We start from the raw sequence: 16,738 nt of genomic DNA, 5'->3' as shown, positions 1-16,738 counted from the left end.
AGCCCTGGGGCTGCCCAGATGGTGGGTGGTTCAATGGGCAGGCTCGAGGGCTGGTATAATGTGGGTACAGATGGGCCTTGCCATCCAAGTTTTGGAGAAAACACTGATACCTGAACAAAGCAGTTGAGAGGATGCACATTAACTTAAAAGCAAAATTTACCATGAGATTTGAAAAGCATTAAAAAAAAAATTATATAGATTATTTCATTATCTAAATTTCAAATCATCTCTCTGTGCCCAAGAACAAGGGGCAGTAATCTAATTTTAGCAGGACAAAAGTCATCTACAAAGAGATTCCAGTAGTTAGGCATAGATACATTAGTTGAAAGTTCATGTTTTCCCTAAGCTATTCCTTGGGGTTTTAAGAATTCGCTCTTCCATCACTGCGTTTTTGCAAGAACTCAAGGAGTGTGTCAGCCAGGACTCATCTGAACGTGGCAGCAGGGGTGAAGTGCGAGAACCCCGCCCCAAGCACTGAGTCTTGCTCGATCACACCCCGCAGGATGGAGGTGAGCGGGCACCAACGGGGCACTCGTGGTACCCACGAAGGGGGACAGCCAGCACTTACTGTGAGAAGTTCTCATGGATTGAGTTCAGCAGGCTGATCTGGGGAGGACAGGAAAAAACAGAAAGAACAGAACAATAAGCAAAGGCTGACAGATCCCTGTGCTACCCTGACCCCTGAAAGCTTGTCTTGTGTCTGTGGACACTGCTTCTGAAAGGACCACATCTTGTTCACGTGGATGGAAAGTAACATGGGGGAAAAAAAGCAACATGTTCTTAGCCCCATAGTTTTCCCCAAGTGCCTATCTTCTGACAACCTTGACCACAGGATGTAGGAAACGGCTCCCTGACGGGCCCTAAACCCCAGCTGAGAAGCCCACGCCCACATCTGGGGTATTTGGGGGAAGCTGTATCACAGCCCCTTCTATCTGGCCAAACCCTGCACTTTATTTTCAGGGCTGTCAGCTTAGCAGAGACGGTCCTGGTGGAGAGTGAGAACTGTGCCCACCCTACCCCCTCCCACAGAATCTCTGCCAGCACAGCCAGCTGCCGGGTGGCTGAGAGCCTCCTCTGTGGGCTCGCACCACTCAAGGCTCCTCTCCCATGGAAATGCTTAGCCCGCACTGTGGGACCCTCCATCTGCCCTGGTGACAGTCGGGGCAGGGCTCTGAGTCTGGAGTCCAGAAACCTAGGTCCCCTTTCTGGCTGCATCAGTGACTCAGCTTGTGAGCTCAGGACCAGGCATTTCCTCTACTGGGACTCAGGTTCGTGGTCTGTAACACAGAGATGATATTCTTGTCCTTGTGACTTCACCGGCATGTTGAAAGCGAAAATACCACAGGCATAAATAGACTGGGAATAAACTATACGTGCAAGCAAATGCAAAGTTCTGAGTTAACGTGGCTTGGAACGAACCCCCAAACCCTCCTAGTTTTTAAAAGAATGCAACAACTTCAAACTGCTGATGAAGGGAGGTCAATGGGGTTCCAGGCTTTCTCAGGAGGGGCTGGCTTGTCCCTGAGTGAGGGTTGGCAAGTCTTCCCCTCACTGGGTGGGGGGACCCCAAGGCCAGGGTGTGCAGCACATCTAGCCCCCAGGCCTGAGGTAAATCCCCCCAGATGCACTCATCTATTCAAGCATTAACTAAGTGCCTGTTACGTGCCCATCACCATGTAAGGCGCTGGACACAGAGGAAAGAGAACCCCACCCCTCCTCAAGGAGGGCCTCCGGGAGGGCAGAGGCTGATCTGGTTTGACTGACAACAAGCAGTAGAGGTGACAATACTGATGCCTCCGTTTGGGTCCAGGTGGAAGATACACCTGTAATACTGCTATTAAAGTGGTAATTAGTGCAGGTTGCAGGGTGATGATAAAATGGAAACAGCTTCTGCCACCCTCGAGGTGCGGGGGAGGCCGCGGCGCCCAGCTGGCACTGTGTGCAAGGAGCTTCGTCGGCATTTTCTCATGCTGTCTCCATCACAGCAGGAGTTGCCCCCACTTTACAGGGGAGGAAAACGAGGCTGGACTGAAGCCCACGCCTGGGGGACCCCACAGCTCCTGCTCTCGCCTCCACGCCGAGCTGCTGCCGTGAATACAGAGCCGCTCTTTGTTCTAAACACAGCTGTACACCTGCCCCGGTCAGGTGCCTTCCATCGCGGGAGCCCCGAGTCACCAGCGGATCTGACCCGTGACAGTCAGAGTGATGTGGGGGGGCTGCCCACTGCCAGCCCTCTCACCCCTGCCTTCAAGTTTACAATTTTAGTTCACACCTCCGTCTGCTACTAACGATTAAACAGCTATTTCCCCACGTCCGCTCCGACGTTCCGCCCTCCCCATTGCATTTAGCTGGTTCTCTCCTTCCTTTCAAACCCAAACTAAAGTTTCACCACCTCCAGGCCCCTCTCCGTAGGTACCTGTCGAGCTCCCACTGTTGCTTTTTATGATGGCGCCTCTCACCCAGCGCTCACGACCGCTGCCCACCATCCCCCCCCTTGCCTGGCAGTGTGAGCTCTCGACCCCGCACCCCAGCCCCGGGCATGTGACAGGTGCTCCTCCCACGTACGCTCGGCGCGCCCCAACACCAGGTTCACGTGAACTGCCAGGGCCCACGGCACTGGGAGCAGCTCATCCGATGAAGCTGTCTTCTTTTTATAAAGGCTCTTACCTCTTTTTCCAAATAAACCTTCTTGTCGTCCAGGGTATTATATAAAGTGAAGAATTGCTTGGTTTCTTTGTGCACTGCTGAAACTGTAAAGGCAAGGACATCGGCATGTGAGGAAGAAAACGCATCAAAACGACCCCGGCGCCCTCTCCGTGCTGGGGCACACCGCCGGACGCAGACTGGACTGGCCAGGGGTGGCACGCGGGCCTGACTGTGCGGAACCCCGAGGGGCGGGCGCGGGGGCAGGGCTGCTGCAGGCCGATGGCTTGTGGCAGCCGTGACAGGCCAGCCAGGACGAGCGGTGGGAGGTGCTCCCTGTCAGCGAGTGGGCCAGGTGGGCTTCCCAGCAGTCCTCCTGAGGGGTCCGAGGGGGAAGGTGGTGGGAGTGCGGAAGCCACCGCGCCACCTCTTCCTGTCTGTGCGGCTCCCTCCCTTCCCACCGCCCGTCACTTCTGTAACCCCGTGCTTAGCACAGGCCTAGGCAGCAGGCCCTCCAGAACACCCACTGGGCGAATGGCACTCCCACCCTAGGGCAGAACACACGCCTAATACGTGTGGATTCTCCCCGCATCCCCATGCACATGGCGAAGGGGGCCTTACTTACCAGGATCCCACATCTTTACCCATAAAACCGCTCTTCTCTCTGCCCACCTCCCCTTCTCTCTCTGGAGCACCATGATCACCAGGGAACTGGTCACGGGGGTGAACGGTTCCTGCCCAGACACAGCCCTTCTGCTCTGAGCCTGTGGGACTTCCTCCCTGTTCTGAATTCCCATAACGATAGCCAGAGGGAGACAAAATCCCAAGCCCTGGGCTCACTGTCGGGCTTCAGGCCTAAGTTGCCAGCTTCAGTTTAGCTGCAGCTAATGCTCCCGACGCCTAGCGGCAGTCAGGCGCGGCCAGCACCACGATGGGGTCTGTTCCCACTGGCTCTTGCTCCCTGAACGCAGGCTGCCTCTGGGGCAGCACAGGTCGGGGAGCAGAGAGAGGCAGCGCAGGCTCTGGGCACTCTCGGGTTCCTTGGGCAACTGCCACTAATGTTTAAGACCTGATTCTTTAAACCAGTCAACTTTGAACTTTATTGCCCAGTAACAACTGTGCCAACTGGGAACTGCAGGGCCCAGACGAGGCAGGGACTTTAGTTAGTGTGTTGAGGATTCTGAAGATTGTCCATCTAGTTGTGGGCAGCTATTAAATATTAAAGTTTTAAAGCAAGAGTGAAAATTGATCAAATTTCTGTGTGAGTAAAGACCTCCCAGACAAGAGTACGGAGAAGGGGTTAGACTCTGGGCAGTGATGAGAAGGCAGCCACAGAAGTCCAGGAGAAATGGACATGACCATTACTCCGAAACAAGACTGTCAGAGCAGCGGGAGTCAGAGAAGACTAAGATGGGGGGGTCTGGCTGGGCTCGACAGCGACCCCAGAGACCAAGAGGAAAGAGGGGTTGGGGAGGCTGAATTCAGTTCTGCACCTGCTGAGTCTGAAGACCCAGGAGACAAGCCAGCGTGGGAGCCTAGAGGAAGGGGGACGGTCCAGGACCTGTTTTCAGGGATACCTGAGCTGGGTCTTGAAGGATTTTGGCTAACAGAGTTGAGAAGGGGTCCCAGGCACAGGGAAGAGGAGTCATCAGGGCCTAGGACGTCCAAGTACATGGTGTGTTCAGAGGCAGCGTGTGGGCAGGGGCGGCCAGAGCGGGGACTGAGAGCAGGGATGGGGCCCTCCAGGCAGGCCACTTAGACAGGGAGGTTCCCAGGCAGAAGGAGAGAGGTTTTTTTCAGTGAGTCCTGGGAGCTCCTGAGGATCTGTCCCTGGAGAGAAGTGATATGATCAGATAGGTGGATGAGGGACTCAGAGAAGGGGCTGCAGGCCAGCTAAGGTCGCTGGGCTGAGCTATGATGCAAGGAAGGACAGACAGGGTCGCAGCACCGGGAACAGAAAGGCAGTGACAGCTTTGAGGGCCACCCTGAGCCGGATGACGTGTGAGCACTGATTCAGGCTGAGAGAGACCCGGTCTGGATCCCTGGGTGAGCACAACATAGTTAAAGACAAGGACCACTTGAACAAGAAAGCCTGCACAGAAGAACAAGCCAGGACTGATCTAGAGATGCAGGGGTCACGAGGTTCCCTGTGAAGCTGGCAGATGGAGCCTGATGGCTGATGGGGAGGAGGGTGGGCTGGAAGCACGACTCTAAGAGCTACTGACCAGGGAGGGCAGTCAGAGCACCACGGTGCTGCTCCTGGGATCCAGGCTACGTGGAGTGAGTGCCGAGTGGGCCTGACTAGGAGAGGGAGCCCTTCCCGGGGGTGGCTTGCACGGACGGCGCTGTGACGCACGCTCCACTGCACTCAAGCAGGACGGAGCCCCTCGCTTCCAGCACCACCCCTCCTCCCCACCCAGGGCAGCCTCGGGAGCCCGTGTGTGGTGGAGGCACCTACTCTGGCGGTAGAGTTCAATAAATCTCTTCTGATACTGTATCAGCTCGGCTCGGCTGGGCACTTCATCAATCTTGCGATGCAAAATTGCTATTTCTCGGTTTCTTCGAGCCTAAGTGCAAAAGGGAAGGGAGACAGCACTACTTGGTGAAAAGGCCACATGTGGCCCTCTAGGAAGCCGAAACAGCACCCCCACCCGCCCTATGCCAGACACATGCCCTGGTACGCTGGCCCACAACCCTGCGGTGGCTTGTCTTCCCCATCCCAGATTCCAGTTCTGACCTGGCAACACGTGGAGAAGGCGTGGCAGTGAGCTGGAGCCCCAGGAGGTGTCAAATTAATGGATCGGGAAGGAAGATTCTGAATGGGGAGGGCATTTGTGGATGGTGCCCCCAGCCAGCCCACCGCCCGGGAAGACTCTAGAGCAGCTGATTCCGGCAGCGCCAGGTGGGAAACAGGCGATGGGGGTCTTCCCAGATGATGGGGACTGAATGATGCCCCTATTGCCTCCTTAAAGTCCACACCCCTCAGCCTGCTTGAAGAGATCCCATCACTTACTCCTGAAGTACCTTGCTGGCAACTCCCTCCACCGTGAAATGAACTGGGGTCTGCATCAGCCAAACCGTCCCTGACTGCATCTGTAACCTCTCCTTTGCTACTGGCTTCTTCACGTCAGCATTTAAGTATGTTCAAGTCCCTCACCCCTTAAAAGGCCCCTCTTTAAACCCTGATCACCTTTCAGCCATCATCCTTCTCCTCCCTTTAACGGCACAGTTCCTGAAAGCCAGGGACCCTCGGTGCCTCTGAGCCCCTCACTCTCCTCCAGGCACCCTTCCACTCACTGCCGCTGGCTGCTCCCAGCACCCACTGAAACCACTCTCGCCAGGCTCACCACAGACCTTCTCTGTGCATCTATGGCTATTCTCAGCTTCCAGCTTTCCTGACTTCTGGCAACGTCTACCCCTCTCTCTGCTGAGCTCCCCACGAGACCCTGGGCTCTGGCTTCCGGAGGCCTCCGGCTGCCTGCTGGGTCTCCACCAGTGGATTCCTTCTCTTCCTCTGCTGTTCTCACCCAGGCTTCAGTCTAGAGCCTCTTCTCACTGACACAGTGCTGACACCCAGATCTCCAGCCCAGACTAGTCTTGGTTGCACATGCCTACTTGGCTAAGTACCCCAACTTTTCAAAGCCCCAAACAGGCCTCATTAACACTTCTATTCACGTTCCCACCCCCCTTCCCCTTTATGCGTCTCCTCAACAAATAACACAAGGATCTGGATCCACCTGGGGCCCCTGTTAGAAATTCTCCCACCATCCCGCCTCTGCTTCTTCTCTCATCCAGCTGATGCTAAATTCCATCAGAAGTAGCTTCTCAGTCTCTCGCCTGCCAGTTCATTTCCATCCATCCCACGGACCCTGTCCTGCCCGGCCTGGGCCTTCGGCAGGCTCGTGGTTTTACTGTGGCTTCGCTCCAGCCAGTCTGAAGCTGCCCGCGGTGTGAAATGTGCATGTGAACTCCCTTGTCCTTTGATGTACATGGACACGTCTTGGTTCTCCAACAGCCAGTCAGCTCCCAGCGGATGGGCCACCCCACTTACTATTCCTGGGACCTCATGTAACACTGAATACAGAGCAAGCACACAGTCAGAAAGTTTCCAAGTACGTAGCTGTACTGTCCTGACTTTATTAATTCTGTTGTCTTTCTGAGATTGGTACAGTGTCCTTGTATTGAGGGCAAAGTTGGCCCACCCAAGTTGAACTTAAGAGCTCAGCAGGAGAAACAAGAGCCAGAGGAAGGAGAAACAGGGTCCCGCTGGCCCCTGCGGCCCTTTGGGGGCTCCCGCCAGAACCTGACCTTCCCTCCCAGAGAACAAGAGGAGTTTAAGGCCAAAGTGCAACGCAAGTTAATTCCTGGCTTTTGAGCTTCCACGAGCCAGATCCTGGCAACACAAGGGATTTTAGGATGTAATTTTAACTCTCTGGAAGTAGAGCCAACTTCAAAACCTACCTCCCCATATTTGACGGCCTTCTCACCAACCCCCAAGGTGAACAACCAGGAGAGCTAAACAGGCACTTTAACTTCAGAGAGGAAAAGTTCTAGACAAGAACATTAGACCTTGAATCCTGGCTCTGGCACTTAGCGCTGCTTGTCCTCAACAGACTGGAGTCATTTCTTTATGTGAAAATGAGGCTAATAGCTGCTCCGCACCCAGGGTGATGACAGTGAAACAACACACCAATGTGAGGTGTTAGCATCCAGCATCTTAACCCCCTGAGTTACACTCCAGGCGGAAGAGCAGCCAGCAGCCCCAGGACTGGGTCTCCTAGCTCTCAGACACCGCGACCCTCTGTTCTGCTGCAGGACACAAACTTGGTTAGACGGATTCGCTGGCTCTGGCTTTTACTCACCTGTAGTAAACGGATCTTGTAAAGTTTCTCTTTCTCCATATTATACCGTCTGTCTAGGTCTTCCTGAAATTGGAAAAAAAAAAAACACACCCCACAATTATATGGGAGTAAGAAATTTTCATTTTTTGATGAAGTCTTTTAAAGTGGAATTTTTTTATAACTCCCCTACCCTGGGGCCCCCAATTTTTTTCCCAAATGGTGGAGTTCAGGGTCGGGTCCCACGTCCTGTGAGACCCTTGAATATTCTTTCACTTCACTTTATAACAACGCCTCTTTCTTCCAGGATCCAGGCTGAATCCAGGGTTCTTAAGTGAAGTATCCCCCAGACCCACGTGCCCTTCCCTCTGCCACCAAAGAAAACCATGAGGAGGAGGAGACAATCGCTGCTTCAAGCGCCGTCCTCCTTCGTTTGTGTTGAGGGTGATGCGGGCTCGCCATCTACATTTCTACTTAGGCTGCACCGTCCAGCATGACAGCCACCAGCCACATGTGCCTATTTTAATTTACACTAACTAAAATTTAAAAAAATTCAGTTTCTCAGTTGCCTTAGCCACATTTCAAGTGCTCAGTAGCCACATGGAGCTAGTGGCTGTTGCACTGGACAGGGCAGACACAGAACATTCCCACCACTGCAGGAAGCTCTTTTGGACAGCGCTGAATTAAAAGAGAGAAACCAGCCCCTCACTGAACCTAGAGACGTAAGAGGCAAGCCGGAGGGAAGAGGAAGCCCAAGGACGTGAGCATGAGAGGCTTTCCTGCTTCTCTCTTTCTCCTCCCCTGCCTTTTCTAATCCTTTCTCCTGGAGGCACTGGTTTAACTCAGAACAGGGCAGCCTCATCCTTTCATTTACGTACTACGACAGCGCAGCAGAGCTGGCCCGCAGAGCTGACGACGTTTACCCCCCGGCTCCTCACGGCCTGCTGAACCCTGGACGCCGCACCGGTGGGACAGCTCTGCCCTCTGCACCGCCCGCCCTTGCAGCCTGTGGGCTGTGATGGCACGTGAGGCCCAGGCCAGCCTCTCCCCTTCTCAGCTCAGGTGCCAGAGTGGAGGCAGAACGAGGTGCTGGGGGTAAGCCCGTGGGAAAAGCGGCCTCAGGGCCATCCCTGGGGCAGGTATGCACGATGCCTGCAGAGGAGGAGGTGGCGTTAGAGGGGACGTGGGAAGCTGTCACAGGGAGGACACAGAGCTGGCTGCCACACCCACAGACGACAGTGGCAGACCTGAGAGCGGGCAGGTACTCACGTTGTGAGTCATCACAGGGGCCAGGGTACCGTGTGGCTCTCCTTTAGAGACAGTCTGAAACGAGGAAAAGTGATAAACACCATTTCTGAGTAAAAGGCTGGAATAGAAGCTGAGGGTCTAGATGTGGGAAGGGGTGGGGGTGGGCAGTTTACCGACCACGTTTGAATGGGGAGCAGCCTGCACACAGCCCCAGATTTTAAATTGTTCTCAAATGTCCGTCAGTCACATACTAATAGGCCAAACGGGTAACTGTCTCTGAACGTTGAGTCATAATTTCTCTAACAGGATGCAAAGAAGGAAACTGTGATGGTGAAAGTCTGTGATCTGTGCAAACCCAGGGGCTGGCTGAGCTGACGACATGAGCATCAGCGCGTCAATGTTTCAGAAACACCTGGGAAGCCTGGACCCCGCTACCCTCTGTACCAGTCCTCATGGCTGGGGCTGTGACGAGGTTGCAGCCTGGCTGAGGTGACACAACCCATCAGGACAGGGTGGCGGCACCTCCACGGCCTCTCTCCTGCCCTGAGCACGGCAGCGTCCAGGCCGGCCCTCCACGAGGCCCCGGCAGGTCGTCCCTGGCCTCATGCTGGCTGATTGGGCAAGTCTCCTCCCCTCCCATTTCTACAAGGGGGAGGGTGCAGTTGATGGGTCCCGAGGCCACATCCTGCTCTCCACATCCTTGGCAGACAGATCCCTAGAAAACGAGCTTTGAATGGAGCGTGAGGAAGGAAAACAAAAACACAGTGAGCCCTACAATCTCATTTGGTGAGAGTAACAGACTTGTTTGTCCTCGGCCACAATGGCTCCTTGGAAGATCAAGGCCTCTGCTCCAAGAGCCAGCAGGGATGTGTCCTCAGCCCGGGCTGCCGGAGCTCTAATGTCACACCCAGCGGGGCTGCCTGCCGCATTCCTGGCTGGCACGCAGCGCAGGGAGAAGTGAGCAAACTGGCCCAGGATTTAGGGGCACACAGGATGGGTGGGAACAGAGCTCAGGGGGCTTCTGGAAACACTGCCTCCCTAACGGAGGGGGAGGCCAGACTCCTAAGCTGGTAATTTCTGCCCTGGGGCTGCTGCTGTCCACACCCATGGCTGCTTTTACCAACAGAAGGAACACAAGGATGTGGATGGAAATCTAAGAAAACCCTATGATAAAAACAGTCAAGGACTGGGCTGAGCAAACTGGCCCGTCTCTCACAGCACCAGAGCCTCTGCCGGTTAGCCCTCCAGCAGACCTTTCATGGTGGAGGCCACAGTGGCCCCCAGCAGTCCGGAGGACTCCTCCGGAGCCCCCACCTTTTCATCTCCATCTGGCGCCCTCTCGGCCTTCAAGTGTTCAATTTCCTGCTGCAGTCGCGACATCTCCTCCTTTAAAAGCAACATGGACGTTGTTAATGTAAGACTTGGACAGGCTAGTAATTGGATACAATTATTTACCTTGATCTAGAGTCTTATTTTCACGTTTTGTGAGTTCATGCTAGGACAAAAAGTCCATTAGAAGGTAGCTGCCCAGACTCCCACTTTTCAGCCTGGGAAGGTTTTTTCAGGAGGATACTGGCAGCTGGACCTCAGTCAGAGGGGGCCTTTCTTCCTGAAGGGCAGGCGAGGCTCGCAGTAACCCCTGGGACATGGGACGAAGGAGTGGCCTGAGCCTAGTCCCAAGCGGCCTCCTCTGCTTCATCTCTTCTCCACAGGCCTGTCCACCCTTCCTGGGACCCTCTGGCCCACAACCCTGCCTCACCAAGGCCTCCTCCACTGGCCACCCTCACTCCTGGAGTCAGATCCAGCTCCCAGAGGGCTCCTGTGCCACGTGGCCTCCCCTCCCCTGGACTCACCCAGAACTTGTCTTCTGCTGCTGCCCCTGCCATGGTCACCTGTGTGCAAGCCCCACCCCCACTGCTGGATTGCGAGTTCCCAGGCGGCAGAGCGGAGGCTTGGACACATATGACACACGGACACCCCAGGTTTTCAGGGCGGCCCTGGTTCATAGATGATATTCCTTTCACACTTTGTAAGACTTTCTTAAGTGCATCTGCACATCAGAAAACACTGTTCGACTGTGCTCTCAGCTTTGGGGTCTGGCACACACAGTGACTCTTCTGACTCACTCCAGTGTCCTCGGAGGACGCAGGACCTACCACAGTACCCTGTTCCTCTCGCACTCTGACATGGACCTGCCTGGTGAGTCTACCTTCCTGGCTGCTCCTGGATGGGGTGCCTCAGCAGCACGAAGGCGGGTAAAGCAGGTTTTACGGGAATCCTGGTTAATGTCTGCTAACACCAAGCAACACTTACACGACAATGTGCTTTAAACTCCTGTTCTTGACTTTTCAGATTTTCATTCATGGCTACCAGGGCTCTCAAGTTCTGTAGGATGCTGAAAAGGCAAAAAAACAAAAAAAACTGGTGACTTCCGACAAGCCATTGTGATTTTATGAATCACAGCTAAAACCAATACCCTGGTGAAAACCGAGATCCCAGGTAAAAAGGGACTTCTTTTAAAATGTCCTTTATCTCTCCCAAGAGTGTCAACTAGGTTGGTTTCCCATAAACGATGGCGACTACTGTTTAACTGACAGTATTACTCATTTAATAAGTTGAGTCCATCAGGCTGCATCCAAACAGGACAGAATCTAGAATTAAAATGTCCACTGCAGAAACATCAATGAGTTTCAAGATCACTGGATATTTTTAATGATACCAATTATTCAACAGACTCAGAGCATAAACAGTACCGTCATTTGAATTCCCATTTTTAATTTTCATTCCAAAGGGAAACAGGTTGTTTAAGGTCATTAAAAACACTAATTTTAAATGAAAAATGTCATGTCTGATAGAACTTTGCTCCAAAAGAGCATTTCTAATCATAAAGCAAATAATCTGTAGGTACTTCTTTCCTAAATCTGCCCATCAAATCCAGAAGTGCTCACTCTGTGCCTGCAGGGTTTTAGAATTTCATGATCTCACTCAAATGAGTGACATTTGGGAGATTTCCCCACCCAGTTTGGTGCTAAAATGGTTAAATGTAAGTAAGTGTTTCTTATAATTAAATTATCTAAAGACAGTTAATTAAAAAAATAAAAATCCAAAAACCCAGCAGCTGTGTCTTAGCAAAAAAATAATGTACCTTCACTCCCAAGGAGTCAGGGCTTAAATATGCGCTGTTAAACATTGGTAACACCAGTTGGCTCCAAGGAAAACCGGGTGGCTGGGGGACTGGGGCAGCAGTAAGACTTTTCAGCGTATGCCTTATTGAACCCTGAGTGTATGACTTAGTTTTTAAAAACAGAAAACAAAACAAAATAAAATACAAAGAAGTGCTACCTCTGACCCCCAGGGGACTGGGAGGAGGCGGCGGCTGGCTCAGTGCAGACGGAGCCCTCCTGAGCCCGTGCCTGGGCGCTGGACACGCTCTGGATCCACAGTGAAGGGAGTGGCCAGCCAGCAGCAATGACCCCAGGGACCCCAGTCCTGTGCTCAAACCCAGGAACCAGCGAAGCTACCTTCTCCACAGAGAAAACAGGCACACACAGAGACCCCTTACCTCGGATCAGCTTTGGATTCTATCCTCTCGAGGGCTGCTTGCTCTTGGTCCAATTTCTCACTGTAACTCTTCAGCTGCAAGAGAGGAGGAGGCAGGCTGCTGGAGACCTGCTAGAGCAGACGGTGAGGGTTTCCACTCTCCTCCCCGGCTCCCACCTGCACTCTTGCCCCACAGGTGGCCATGCCCACTGGACTTGGCTGCACACTGAGAAAATCGGAGTTCAAGAGGAACAGGACGGGGGTGGAGGGACAGCACGTGAAGGTCAAAATTGGACCCTTCTCAACACATTCTGTTGGTAAAAGGAACATTGGTGATATCTTTAAATCACAGCAGCAAGCGGGCAGAAAGCCAAAAGTAATGCTGACAGCAGGTGCCTTTCGGTAGGAAGAGGTAAATAAAAACAGAGGCTGTGACAGACAGACCTGGGTTGTAACTGCCGAACACCACTGTCATGGGCAGTGTTAAGTCTCCTATTTTCTTGAAAAACTTCATTTTTTTTCTGAGTCAGATAGTGAGGATTTAAAAAAAAATCTTAAGGAACTCAGGTTTTAATTTATAAAGTATGTAGACACATCTATAATAGAATACTAAGCTGTAAGAAAAGAAAGAATAAACAGCTTGTTTATGATAATCTCTAATGTCTACTGTTAGTTGAAGAAAACAACATAAACCCTTGACTCTAATGTGCTTGCAGTGAGTATAAAGGAATGCATACACTGAATGGACATGCATATAAAAGAATTTCCATGTTATCTGTATGTGCATGAAATATTTCTGCGAAGATTCACAAGGAACTGGTTACCCTTTGGAGAGAGTAACTGTGGTTGGGTTACAGAGGGACACCGTTTGAGCTCTTTGAATTCTGAACCATGTGAATGTGTGACCTATTAAAAAAAAATACAGGTAAGAAAGTTCCAAGGTTTCCAGCTGAAAACACAAGAGCAAGTACAAGTTGCAGCAAGCCCTTCCTGCCTGAAGTCCTAGAAAGTCCAGGTGATTATGGTGAATCCTGGGAGGGGGTCCCTCGTGGGGAGTGGGACAAGGAAGACGGCCAGTAGAGAGGCAGGGCCTGGGGAGGACTGTAGCGTGGACCCAGTGTCGGGGAAGGACTGTCTGCAGGCTGGGGTCTGCACAAGGAACAGCCGGTCGGGCTACGCGGTGAAGCCCAGCTCCCTTAACCCAAGAGCTGGCACACGTGTCCCAGGGGCAGGCGAGACTCGGGAGGAAGGGGGAAGACCCCGACCCCCAGTATCAGTTACTACTGGCTGACTGCACCCAAGAGTAGGACCCCCTCCTAGAATAATTGCACGAAGCAGGCTGCCTAAAATGGATACAGGATCTATACAGTTGGTAGCAGAAATTTCAGAATCAAAATTAAGCACACCATCAGGAATTATCAAACATGTGAAGACGGATAAAACCATAAAAAACAAAGGTATCAACTCAACAAATGCATTTTCATCTGAAGGAAGAGTTTACAAACCAAGAAAATCTTTAGACACAGTTACTGCCCTTAGAGAGACAGGAGAGGATACTGTGTATATAAAAAGAATCAACGTGACACACAGGAAATGAAAGTTGTGATTGCCAAAGTTTAAAGTGGACAAGCTGGAACCTGGGGCCCCGCCAATACAGGGACCTGCAGCCCCACCACGTGTCAGGTGCCGTCCTCCGTCCTGCATCCTCCACGCCCTGCTTTACCTTTCCCTAAATTTACTGGAAAGACAGGTCTTCCCTGGCGTTCAGTGCCACCAGGTTACCCTGGAAGGGCAGGCTGTGCTGGAAAGGTGCATCTGGGCACGCCAGCACGGAAGGGCTCAGCGTGCGCATTCTCCCCAGTCCTCGCCTTGAAGAGATACGGAGACTGAAGCCCAACGGCAGAGCTCATTACTCATTCAGGGTCCTGGTCTTCAGCATTCCAACCCAATCAGGCTTCTTTTTAAGTCATTCAGCACTAGGTTTTGGAGCCTCCCACTTTTCTAGACGGGAATGCGTTTGACTGTCCTAGTGGACAGTCAGCTCTCTGAGAGGTCTTTGGTGCCAGGCTGTCAGCACTGGAGTCTGCACGGCCTCTCTGCTTTAGCTTCTCCAGCTGCAGACCAGGGATGTTAACAGTGCGTCGTGAGGGTTGTTAGGAAGAGTCAATGGACGGATACAAGCGACATGCCCAGGGCACACCCGGCACGTTGTACTGCTGGCTGCTGTTTTTATGTGAGGACAGGAAGACGATCTCCTGTTACTGACTTCACTCCCACCTTCTACCTTCCCAGCACATGAAAGGGACTCAAAAATATCTGACTTGGTGTTTAATCCCCAAAGTGACTTGACAGCCACATAGGATTTACATCCTAAGGCATGTGAGTGTCTTGGGAAACTGCTATCAAGATGTTTTGCCTTTAATCTCCTCCAGGTTGTTATACAAAGATGGGTCCGTGACTTGGCCAACTTCAAGCCAGGGACTCTGCAGCATGGACAACTGGACGACAACAGGGATTCTGCCCCAGGAGTCTGCCACCTACTGTGCAGGAATATCGTCTCAGGGCAGTAGAAAGCAAGCTGATGTCTCCAAATGGAACAAAGGCGTCTTTAGGAAAAATTAAAAAAAAAAATTCCTCTAAATGTCATTCTTGTGCCTGCCCTTTTCAAACATTCTGACAATAATTGAAGAGACTAGTCCCCAGGTCAGAATTAAAAAGGTTTGCCAGGTTTACAGCAAGGCAGCAAACTGAGTGCTGCATATTGTTAGAGAAATGACAATTTTAAATGTGCATATTTCATGTGAAATAAAAAAAATAAATTAGGGAGGGGCTGCCTTGGCTTCAGAGATGTCTTTGAAGACCAGCCCTGCTTCCACATGGTCCGGAAAGTACTAGGTGGGGCCCTCGCAGTGAGGCCTGGGTGCGGTACAGCATTAGTCCTCCATGGAGACAGGGACAGGAACAGAAATACCTCAGCTCCCCTCACCACAGAGCTGGCATCATGGGTGCTTGTTTTCCTGGCCTGGTTTCCTAGGCAATCAGAAGTGGGAGGTAAGCAACGCAATGATGTGGACGGAAGACGGCACACTCGCAATGTGGATTAGGAAATGGATCGCAGGGTCAAAACAGACCCACCACCTGGGTCTTCCTCCTGGGACCCTCCTCCCTCATGCCACCTGGGAGCTCACCAGCAACTCTGCACATATTACACCCCTCTGTCGTCGTGTCACCTTACAGAAAGAAACCTGCTCACTCTTGAGGAATCCAGGATCTGGGTGCAGCTTGGGAAGCAGGGGCCCTTGACTGTGAATGACTGCCCCTCCGCGTTCTTCCACGTGGCCGGCCCCACCTGTCAGGCCTGCCGTCCTCGGGGAGCTTTCCTGACCCTGCAGCCGCGGTGATCTCTCCCCCGAGATCCTGATGGTTTAGAGCTCGGCCGCGTGGATAAATGATGGTTTGGGTCACACACTCCACGTGACTGTCCTCTGTCCCCAGATGGACCTGAGCCCCAGAGCAGGGGATCATGACCCCTCCGCAGGACTGATGCGAGCAGTGCAGTTGAAAATGATTCTCGACGGGCCCTGCGGGGGAAGGAGCTCTGCTCACCTCTGTCAGCGTTTTCTTTTTCTCCTCGTATCTGGCTTGCAGGCTGCCGTGACTTGCCTGCAGCTGCAAAAGAAAAGATAAAAGGCATGTGCTTTCATTTGAGCCCCACAGCAGCATAGACATGGGTTACACGGGTGGTCTCCACATTTCAAAGATGAGAAATGGAAGCCCGGAGAGAAACTGAGCACATGTGGGGATTTCAGACTCAGTCAGCACCGACTACACGTCAGGTGAGGGAGGCACTAGGTGTTCTGCATAAACCCTAACCGTGAATGGAGGACATTATTCTTACTCTACAGATGAGGAGATAAACGCTCCAGGGGTTAAGGTACTTTACCGAGGTTCCATAGCTGATAACTGATAAAGCCTGGATTCAAATTCAGGTCTGACTTCTCTGTATGCTACAGTCAACTCAGTGAACCAACTTGCCCGTTCACAGCACACAAACTGCACCACCGGGGCACCCAGAATCCAGCACAGGCTGTGCTGGATGGCAAGCGGGGCCAGGTAGACATGAAAAAGGAGGCAGGACGACAGTACTCAGTACAAGAAAGCGCATTTCCTTCACTGTCCGAAGTCCCACGGCCATAGACTTACACCTCAAAGCCACGTCCCTTTTCCTCACTAAAAACGTGTATCCTTGTGCTGTCTGTGATCCTGCCGCTTTCTGAAAACATTCCATTCAAAGCTCAAAGGGTTTGTCCATTTCTACTTTTGCAAAAAGGAAGTGGAAAAAGACCACCGTCAGGCTCATCAGACTCTTTGGTTGTTACCTGCTTACAAAGTAACAGTGAGAAAACTTGCCTCTCAGAGATTATTTCAAAGTAACTCGCCCTATCCTTGAACCAGTAAGCAACCTGTTG

At 52.4% G+C, this 16,738-nt stretch overlaps 1 protein-coding gene across 2 annotated transcripts in view; it reads right to left on the bottom strand.

Moving 5' to 3' along the window:
• CCDC93 (coiled-coil domain containing 93) overlaps nucleotides 1-16,738 on the bottom strand; it is an 86,752-nt gene that overhangs the window by 12,600 nt on the left and 57,414 nt on the right. For both annotated transcript variants that reach the window (XM_031451286.2, XM_064484698.1), the window contains 9 exons: nucleotides 15,876-15,938; nucleotides 12,292-12,365; nucleotides 11,043-11,124; nucleotides 10,044-10,115; nucleotides 8,751-8,804; nucleotides 7,506-7,568; nucleotides 5,102-5,210; nucleotides 2,668-2,750; nucleotides 569-606 (listed from right to left, as the gene is read on the bottom strand). In XM_031451286.2, the coding sequence (XP_031307146.1) occupies nucleotides 569-606; nucleotides 2,668-2,750; nucleotides 5,102-5,210; nucleotides 7,506-7,568; nucleotides 8,751-8,804; nucleotides 10,044-10,115; nucleotides 11,043-11,124; nucleotides 12,292-12,365; nucleotides 15,876-15,938 (638 nt within the window). The remainder of the gene's footprint in view (nucleotides 1-568; nucleotides 607-2,667; nucleotides 2,751-5,101; nucleotides 5,211-7,505; nucleotides 7,569-8,750; nucleotides 8,805-10,043; nucleotides 10,116-11,042; nucleotides 11,125-12,291; nucleotides 12,366-15,875; nucleotides 15,939-16,738) is intronic.

Source organism: Camelus dromedarius, chromosome 4 (genome assembly GCF_036321535.1).
Source record: "Camelus dromedarius isolate mCamDro1 chromosome 4, mCamDro1.pat, whole genome shotgun sequence".
NCBI lineage: Eukaryota > Metazoa > Chordata > Mammalia > Artiodactyla > Camelidae > Camelus > Camelus dromedarius.
This window is presented reverse-complemented; position numbering and strand designations above follow the sequence as displayed.